Here is a 10,182-nt window from a genome sequence, read left to right as displayed (position 1 = left end):
AACGTGAGGAGTACCTTTTAGATTGACTGTTCTGAATCTGAGTTACTTTTAGGACTAGGTTATAACATTTTCATAATTGTGGCTGGTATCATAGCAGCATGTGGCATTCTAGCTCTCTGACAAAGTATTTCTGAAATTATATTTATCATAAATTGTTCTATTTTTGAGATAGGTTATAAGATTCTCTGGTTGATTGTGAAACTAAAAGTAGTGTAAACTAATAAACTGATAATTTATCAAGCAATATTTTTAAAACCGTGCAGTATATTGTCTTTTTGATGTACTATATGACTTCTCATTTTGTGAAAACTTTGACAGATCTTTTTTAAACAATCCCACAAATGAAGGAATAAAAAAATCTGTGAAACATTAAAACACCTCTCTGTAATAACCAGTGTTTACAGTATTTCTTTTTAAAAGGTCAGCTATGTATCTGTGAAATGCAGCTCCCTTTCACTGCAGATAAAATAAATCACTTTATCATTTTCTTTTTAATTTTGACAGTGTGATGGAAGCTATAGCGGATCTCACTGGCTTTGAGAATGTATCACAATGTAAACACAGGTTGTAAAAAAAATATTTAATGGAGATGTCTATATAAAGTAGTGTAAACTTTAATCTGGAAGACTGTCAAAATATGTTCAAGTGTCACAATTACACCAAAATGTTTTAGTACTATTAAAGCCAATGTAAACTTTAATAAAACAGCTAAAATCAATAAAATGTCCTGGGAGTGTGTTGACAATGAAGTTGTGGACATAGGTGTTACACGACAAAATATTTTTTTGTCCGGTCATATCTTGCAAAAAATGTATCTGGATAATCTATATGCAGAGAGTGTGGGACCTTAAGTAATGTGGAAGCTCCCAATGACTTCACATTGAATGAAGCTGAATTACAGCAAAGCTACATGTAAATTTTCATTAGAATATTTTTTTTTTATTGTCATCTTAAAATGTACAATAAAATTTAAGAGCCATCCTGTAAAAAACTATTAAGGATCACATAAAAACACTACAATAAAGATTAGATTAGATTAGATTAGATTAGATTAGATTAGACTTTATTGATCCACACAATGGGGAAATTACTTTGTTACAGTAACAGCACAAGACGTAACAGGCTGCCGGCATCCCCGGCGTCATAAATCTTGACAGAATAATGCAAAGCACAAGTATAAGACATCATACAGTTTACACACAGTACACGTGGACACATGCTGGAATTATGGAAATATGATAAAACAGCTAAAATAAATTTTCAAAAGACAAGAACACATGCACACACAACCACAAATCTTAACACTGCAAATCAAAACAATGAAATACCTCACTCATTGGAAAGTTCACGAATGTCAGCTTTGAAACCTGTTTTTAACTAACTCCATGCTGGATAACAGCCAGGAAACATCTAAAATAATATACATCAACTTTTATGAACATTTGATCATAATTAGCAATAATGACCAATTGACAGTCAATATATAATAATATTAAAAGGGTTCAATGAGAAGCACTGGCAAATACACAAATATAAAATAAAACAAAACACAAAAATTCTTCCTTTCATGGCTCAAAATTGCTTCAGTAGTTAACTAATGCACACAGAATGGCAAATAAGTAATTCAACTACCTTAATGACTCTGCAACTATGCAGGTTTAGTTCACAATTATTCATCACTGAAGACTGAATTATCTGCACTCAGAATCTCCCAATTTAATTTCTTGGAGACCTTGGAAGTCTGTATGAATTTTAATGGAAATCATTTATATTTGTAATGGCAGATCTCCTAACAAACACTGCCATCCGAGGGTAGATTAACCCTCCGGTATCCCGTCCAGTAAGGCCCTTACTAAGCACCAAGTGTGCCCTTTTGGCACACTTGTGGAATAATGTAAAAAAAAAAAAAAAAAAAAAAAATCATAGTTTGTTTTTAATTCTTTTACACTTTTTTCTATTTCATCAACTTGAGCTGTAAATAAAAATACCAAATACTCAATAATTGTCACATTTTTTAACCCTTTAAATGCCGTGTTTGTAATGTGAACAAACCATTTTTTTATGCAAAAAACACAAAAAATTATTTTTTTTCAATATACGACATAAAAAGTAGATCACATATTATTTGATTTTTGCAGCCTGGCATATGTCAATGATTAACTCCAACAGTGGTTAATCTGCATTATCATTTTTGGCACTAGGTCAAATGTTCAAAAATAATAGCATCTGTCACCAAGTGTGCGTAAAATGCACACCTATAAATCAAACTATTAAATATTATATATTGATTTATTTTTCTGCTCTAATTTGATTTTATTTTTGTAAATCAAGGTCAGCCCTAATCATACATATCAAATGGAAGAAATAGTGCATTTTAGGCAGACTTGGGAGACAGATGCTTGGCTTGTAATTTTCTTTTGTTTACAACGTGCAAATTTTAGTTGGTGGCCAGAATTTTAAAGATCATGCAAAAATGAACAACTTTTGAGTTCTAACCTTATTTAAATTGTGAAAAATAATATGAAGTTTTTAAAAACGAAGTGACAAGTGTGCCTAAAAGGCGCACCCGGACACCGGTGGGTTAATGACGCATAAATCCATAAATGTTATTTTCCTGTTTATGATTTAAGAGCATTCATGTCAATGGGCAATTCCCAGTGTCGTCGGCCGTCTGGGATTGTAAACTAAAAACTGTTGAATCAGTGGGTGTTTTACTGTGAAGGTTAGTGGCTTAAGTCTCAAAATACTGTGCTTATTCCATATAAAACTTTAAAAGTTAACTTAAAGTGTTTGATTAACTACAATGGCTTGGGTGTCGATGTGAACGTAATCCAACTGGGAAACTGGAAAAAACGACGTGCCTCAAATACATCTTTGTCTCGACACTAAGGGTCAAGTTTACGGCAGCTCCGTCTACATTCTGCTGAGGGCTAACGAAAATAGAGTACAAAACTAGACAAGATGGATCCATCCTTCTCCCCACCGCTTCACGGGCAAAGACATCAGTTTGTTATAGATTTTGTGAACAAGAACAAACCCAAAAAAGTAGGTAACGGCGTAAAGACAGAATTTGTCGCTTCGAAGTTAGCTAGTTGGCTCGAAGTTAGCTTTAGCTAATTTCAGAGCTAATAAACTAGCGAGCTATCATTCTTCAACGTTTCAGATGTTGTAGCTGTTTCCCATAGTTTTTGCGTGCACCTCTTTAACATTATACTTCTCTAACATGACTACTTAAAGTACATGTATAAACTACCCAAGGCTTAATTCATTTATTCCAATCTCTCAGGTGGCGGATTTGGGCTGTGGTGAATGTACGCTCCTGAAAAGGCTGAAGTTTCACCGTGTAATTGAACTGCTGGTCGGAGTGGACATCGACGGACGCAAAATCAAGAAAAATATGTATGTATTAAATTATATGAGGTGGATCTCTGTAGAGTGTACTGTATTCTGTAAGTATAGCGCCATGTATCGTAACGCCTTTTTGCATGTAAGCTACTTTTTGATATTTGATTTTTACTCAAGTTTTTACAGCATTGTCAAACAATAACCAGCAGATCCAACAAAATGAAATTCCCCTGTCAGATGGATGCTCATTGTCTCTTACCTTGGGCTATAAATCTAGCAGATCTCTCATAACGTGCATACCCAGCTGTTATTGTCAATACTAAAGGTTGACTCATTCTTGAACTAAACAATATAGCATAAAAATAATTCACTAATAAAACTTCCACATTTAATCAATCAAATTGTATTTATCTACCACCAAATCATTACAGAAGTTATCTCATGACAGTATTCTGTATATAGAGAAACATCCACAAAAACATGTATGTTTTTTACTTAAAAGGAAAAAACCTTTTTTATTCTGATCAATCCATAACATTATAGTGACTGACAGGTGAAGTGGGCATAATATTGATTTTGTGGTTCCACTGGCGCTAGTGGTTGTCCTTCCGTCGACCACTTTTGTTATATTTGGATTCCTGCACAATAGGATCACCCAACAAGATCCACATTTTTGGAGAGGCTCCGGCCCTCTGGTTGAACCATCACAGTTTGGTTCCTGTCTGAGTCAGTTAGATCCATGTTTCTGTTTCCAAAACTGCAACCTCAAGGACTAAATGTTCACTCACTGCCTAATTGATTCTAACCATTGATCAGTGCCATTGTAATTAAATAATCAACATTATTACCACTTGGCTTCCCAATGGTCAAAATATACACATTGATTGGTGTATACTGTTTGGTAGTGAGTAGTATGACAACATATCATATTCTTTAAAATCATCATATATGCTTGTAGAATTGTGACAACCCCTAATCTGTAAAAAGTAAACTTTTCATGATCTCAGAAAAACATGCCTGTTTTATTTCGTACCTGTTAAATTCCCCAATAATCCTAAAGGGTTTTAAAGAATTTATGTAGTGTAACAAGGGCGATGTTGTCAACCTGTAGGCGAACATGATCCCACAGTATATCCCAAATATATATAGTCATGCAGATACTTTAAATTTGTACTTACGTACTAAATTGGAGTAACAATACTTTGTACATATGTACATTCTACCAACTGATATCATCCAGGCATCAGTTAAATATTAAATAGTTTTGGTTTGTGGTGTAATGTACCATAAACACAAACCTGACCCCAAAAGCTGTTGTAAAAATAAATTCCATATTTCAGATCTAGCTTAAAAATTGTTGTTTTTAATTGCATGCACTGAGATGTTAAAAATGTAGGCTCATGCCAGTTGTTGCCTTTAGTTGTTGTCACAAAAAAAACCCATCTGATTTCGGATTGTGGTGTAACGCGTTCTCTAAAAACTGTTTGTAAAATAAAGGACACTAGTTTCCAGTTTTACATCTTTGACATGCACAAGGCCTTGTGTGTGTGTTTTTGTTTTTGGTTTTTTTTTTTGTCTAATTGTGGTACTGCCATGAAAGCAGAAAAGTAGAATTATGTGCAGGATTTGCTTTTATGTTTTCCCAGGCATGCATTAGCTCCCATCTCAACTGACTATTTGCAGCCAAGTTTTGATCAGCTGCGTGTTGAACTGTACCAGGGCTCAGTCACACAAAGAGACGCTCGCCTCAGAGGGTTTGATCTGGTGGCCAGTATAGAGCTGTAAGTGCCTGTTTGTTTTTACATTTTATGCCTTTGAGTTGTCCTGTATTTTGTCTGTTAGTTCCTGTTTTCCATATTCAGCCTGACTACCTTCCCCTTTGTATCTGTTTCTTTCTCATCAATGTGAGCGTTATTCATCAGCATGTTTTCTCTCTGTTTCTGCAGCATAGAGCACCTCTCTCTTGCTGATGTGGAGCCTTTTTCAGAGGTGGTGTTTGGTTACATGGCTCCAGTGGCAGTTATCATCAGCACCCCAAACTCTGAGTTCAACCCCCTTTTTCCTGGACTGACAGGTTTCAGGCACAGCGACCACAAGTTTGAGTGGACCAGAGCAGAGTTCAGGTCTTGGTATGTTCTGTAGGAATCCATCCATCCAGTACAAGATGGTAAAAATGTAGATCAACAAACAGAATCACTAGGAGGTCACCGACTATGCAATTGTGGCCTGAAAATGTTAAAATAGAATAATTTGACTGATAGCTAATGCAGATACTAATGTTATTTTTTATTTGTTCATTTTGTTTTGTTGTTATTTATTCCTTTTGTGCCAAGGAAGCAAAAATCTTCATTATGAGTCTTTCAGGCCCTCATTGCACTGTCATTTAAGGATAACAAATTCAATACAAATTCCTGAAACATAGAAGTTAAATATCAGCCGCTGGAGCTTGATTACAGGAAAAATATCCTTAACAAATGGTGCCAGGCTCAACAAACCCTAACCCTTGCATGTATTGTAGCTTATTTTGGCATTGATCCAGCTGATGTCAGCATATCAATTGCCTCTATATATATATGTCAATATTGAAGTAAATTTAAAAAAAAATTGATATTTTTATAGACATTTCAAATTTCACTCATAAGTAAATGGGGAATAAAAAAAGATTTTAAAAATTAATTTGAAAAAATCAGAACTTTGATCTCCTTTTCTGAAAATGTAACCACATCTTTTCTGGGGCACCGGCAATCTATAAACTCAGTTTGGTATAAATTCATCCAATAGTTTTGCTGCTACAGACATTTGAAATTTTGCCCATTATAAGTAAATGGGGAAAAATAAGATTTTGATAATTCATTAAAAATTTGAAGTTTGACCTACTTTTCCCAAAATGTAAACAGATCTATTCAGGGTCACTGGCAATCTATAAACCCAATTTGGTCCGACTTCAACCAGTAGTTTTTCTGCTAGAGTGTTAACAAAGAAACAAACAAACTGAACCAAAAACAATACCCCTTTCCTCCCCTTCGGGGGGCAGGGTAATATTTCCACCATTAAAAGGCTCTTCAAACATTAATCCATACTTCTTGGCAGTAGAAATACCAATTCTAATCACTTGAATCTACCACAGTTAACCACAATGCAACATCAATTCTTCAATGTTTGCAAAGTTTATTTATCTTTTAAACTCCCATCGTCTTCAGGGCTCTGAAGGTGTGTCTGGACTACGGCTATGAGGTGGAGTTGACGGGGGTTGGACGGGCACCTCCACACCTGCAGGAGGCTGTAGGATTCTGCTCCCAGATCGGCGTGTTCCACAGGCTCGGTGGGAGAGACAGCATCAACCATCTGTGTTGTGATGATGGCGAAGGCATGTTTTCATACACACTGGTGAGCAGATATCTTTATAAAGTAATGGTTGTTAAAAAGATGTTTACCCTGATGGCCCAGTGATGGGAGACAGAACAGTCCAGTGAATATGGGACTTTAATTCCAGTTTCACTATCTAAGACAACAACAGTTCAAAAAAGGATTCAACTTGTGTTTTAGGTTATAAAAGTTAAAGTGTTGTATATTCAGTCATGAGACAAATTCAAGAAGAAATCATAAAATGTCTTAGTACAGTGTTCAGTGATCTGCTAACTATGAAGGCCATAGCATGTGGTTCACATCATTTTCATACTTACCAAATCACTCTGTTTAAATATTTTACAGTCTGTTGGTTAAGAGCAATTTAGTCATATCATTTGGTTTATTTAGACTGTGATAGTGCAGGGGTTAACACTGTCGCCTCAAATCAAAAAGTTGCTGGGTTCATTTCCAGTGTGGGTTAGAGTGGACCTTTGTGTGTGGAGTTTAGTTATTTTCTCTGTGTCTGTGCAGATTCTCTCTGGGTACTCTGGGTTCCTCCCACTATCCAAAGACGTGAACGTGAATAGGTCACTCAGTTAATCTAAATGATCTATTGGTGTGAATGTGCACCCACTGTTAATACTTGTATTGGTAGTAGTAGTATTACCAGTCATGGACATTTGCTCTGGTTGTTGGTAATTATACTAGCACCAGCTGATCTACTTTTTAACAGTTCAAGTTATCTGTGCATTAGTTGCATCCATGTGTCTCCCCCTACTCCCCCCACTTCTCCTCCTTTACCTTCTCTCTTTAACCCCAACTGGTCAAGGCAGATGGCCATCCTCCAGGAGTCTGGGTCTGCTCCAGGTTTCTGCCTGTTAAAAGGAAGTATTTCCTTCCACTGCCACCAGTCGCAAGTGTTTGCTCCTGGAGGGTTGTGTTGGATTTCTGTAAATTGGCTTGAGAGTCTGGTTTCGACTGGCTCTATATGCAAAGTGCCATGAGATAACTTTTGTTATGATTTGGTGCTATATAAACAAAATTTGATTTGATGTGAAAGTGAATGGCTGTTCATTTGTAAACATCAGCTCTGTCATGAACATCCAGGGTGTATCCCACCTTTAGTAGCCAGGACAGGCTCCAGCACCCCTGCAACTCTCCTTAGGACTAAGTGGTTCAGAAAATGAATGAAAAGTCTATGGTTAATTCTTTTAAATACTTTTAAAGTTTGTTATAATATTCTAACTCATCTGAACAGATGGATGTTGCTGTAAACTGTCACAATTTGTGATTTGAAACTTGCTCATAGTAGACTATGTTTGGGAAAAGATATTCAAATATTTGGTACTGAGAAATCTAGTTAAACAAGTAATGCTGCTATCTGCCCACATTGGACTGTGTTTTATTATGGAGAGGTTAAACTCCTTAGTCACATCTTAATTTATGTGCACATTTATTTGATAATTAAACCCTGACATTTTGATCTGTTTTCTTTTCTGTAGCTGTATAGTATAAACTACCCCAGCCTGCGTGACAATAACATCCTGCGGAGGGTCCTGGTGAACGAGGTTCTTTACTCAGCAGAAAAGCTGAAGCAGAGATGGATGGAGAGGAGGATGGATGAAAGAAATGAAGCACTTCCTCTGAGTCATGCTGAGGGGGAAGGAGGATGGGAGGTTTGTATCGCTGTACGGAACACAGATATGGAGGAGGAGTCTGCAGGTAAGTATCCAGGTTTTAGCTCCTCAATGTTTAGTTTGACAAATACAAGGAATATATCTCTATTTTTACATCTTAAACCTCTTTTCTGCAGCATGTGGAGAAGAACTGAAGCATCCAAGGGAGCCAAGGCAGAGCGGTGTGGCAGAGAACAGGGGAGGACAGTGTGAAGAGGTGTTTTGTATCAACAGCACAAATGAGGAGTCTTGCACGTCTCACAGGTATGTGTGTTGGTGGAACAGAGGTTCAGAAACCATAACAGCTCTGAGGCATCTGCACTTCTGATTTATTTAAAGTACCAGGTCGTCATATGAAATTGACTTGAATTAGAGGCAGGCTTTTATTTCTAATTCTCTTTGTAGAATCGGTTGTATTTTAGGTTGAAGCCTCATTTTGAAAGTTACTGCATTGTTGTCAATACAAACCCAACATTTCATGTAACTGTTACGGATTAAAAGAGTTTCAACTGACAACAACCCCTACTTTCTTAAAGCTGCGTATGACTTTTGTCATCAATTTTTCATCAAATCTGTAAAACTTGAGTCATAGCCTAAGTATCACGAATCACTCGGGCATTTTCGGAAATTTGTCACGACGTGCATTGTAGGAAGCGGAGCTCCACGTAGTAGCAAGAGGCAATGAAGCCGTTTCCATGTTTGCTGCCGCTGCAGCCATAATGCAGCTTCGTGGAGCTTAGCTTCCCACAATCCACGCCACGACAAATTTCTGAAAATGCCTGGGGGACCTACCGGCTCTGTTTGTAAATAAATGGATTGTTTATGGTGGAGTACACTTCGAAATTGTTCACCGTGAGGGAAGACATTCAGGTGCGCAATCATGGAAGGACTTACGGATTCGTGATACTTAGGCTAATGACTCAGGTTTTACAGATTTAACAAAAATCATTTGCAGCTTATACAAATTTTATTCTCCTGAAAGTTTGTAATGCGGGATTAAAAATGAGAACAATGAAGATAAACTTTAATTCTGTCTTTGAAGTTCATCAAAATGAGTTAGTGAAGTCAGATATTTTAGTGTTAAAATGTTGGACAAAGAAGATTATTTAATCTATGAAAGTGGTAATAATGAACATTATCTCATCAGCTTTATACATTATATAGCATGTAGTTGGTTCTTTCCCTGGCATGTGTTTTTGTTTGGCCCTTGTTGACCCAACTTTTGATAATTATCCACGTACAGATGACTTTGTTTGGATCCCTTTTCCTGAGTTTGTGTTTCTTTTCTCAGATGTGTGTCTGTACCCCTGTCGGTGCTGTGGTCCTTCAGCCCCAAAATCAGCACACTGGGTGGAAGTCTTGCCAATCTTAGGCATCTACTGACAGATGACCCTTTAATCAGGCTTAACCAGGACAGATCAGCCGTGCTTCTGAGTCTCCCAGAACAAGGTGTGTTTGTTTGACCACAGGAGTCTTTGATAAAGTATCTACTGTTCTGCTTGCGCTATAAATCTGAGCACTGACGCTGTCTTCGATTGTCGGATCATAGACCAGGAAGAAGACGACAGGGACGGGTACGACTTGGAGGACAGCGGGTTTGCAGAGGACAGCCGATGCTCTGTCAGCGCCGAGCAAGAGGAAGACTGGGAGCCAGATACTTGATCTGACAGAGAAAGATAAGATGTCATGTTGTGAGGACAAGTAGGTGAGATCTAACAAAGGAAATAACAAGTCTACAACAAATCTAAAGCTACACTGTGTATGAGAAAGATATCGTAAAGTACAGCAGAGGGAGTGTAGATAATCCAACTGT

The 10,182-nt window shown here is 37.0% G+C and overlaps 1 protein-coding gene across 1 annotated transcript; it reads left to right on the top strand.

Moving 5' to 3' along the window:
• The first annotated feature begins 2,961 nt into the window (after positions 1-2,961).
• henmt1 (HEN methyltransferase 1) lies at positions 2,962-10,031 on the top strand. The gene is made up of 9 exons (XM_030132716.1): positions 2,962-3,045; positions 3,287-3,399; positions 4,992-5,126; positions 5,292-5,474; positions 6,546-6,732; positions 8,196-8,415; positions 8,507-8,633; positions 9,661-9,818; positions 9,919-10,031. Exons 1-9 carry the CDS (start codon positions 2,962-2,964, stop codon positions 10,029-10,031), a joined length of 1,320 nt encoding a protein of 439 aa, XP_029988576.1.
• Positions 10,032-10,182: the final 151 nt, after the last annotated feature.

The sequence above is a fragment of the Sphaeramia orbicularis genome, chromosome 4, assembly GCF_902148855.1.
Source record: "Sphaeramia orbicularis chromosome 4, fSphaOr1.1, whole genome shotgun sequence".
Taxonomy (NCBI): domain Eukaryota; kingdom Metazoa; phylum Chordata; class Actinopteri; order Kurtiformes; family Apogonidae; genus Sphaeramia; species Sphaeramia orbicularis.
The sequence above is the reverse complement of the archived record's forward strand: the minus strand, read 5'-3'. Positions and strand labels throughout refer to the sequence as shown.

What these genes read in the sequence shown, in the direction of transcription:
- henmt1 (XM_030132716.1), top strand. Translation starts at nt 2,962, where the DNA reads ATGGATCCATCCTTCTCCCCACCGCTTCACGGGCAAAGACATCAGTTT. An exon ending in ACAAGAACAAACCCAAAAAA is followed by an intron (nt 3,046 to 3,286) that starts GTAGGTAACGGC and finishes CCAATCTCTCAG; the next exon opens with GTGGCGGATTTGGGCTGTGG. An exon ending in CTGGTGGCCAGTATAGAGCT is followed by an intron (nt 5,127 to 5,291) that starts GTAAGTGCCTGT and finishes CTGTTTCTGCAG; the next exon opens with CATAGAGCACCTCTCTCTTG.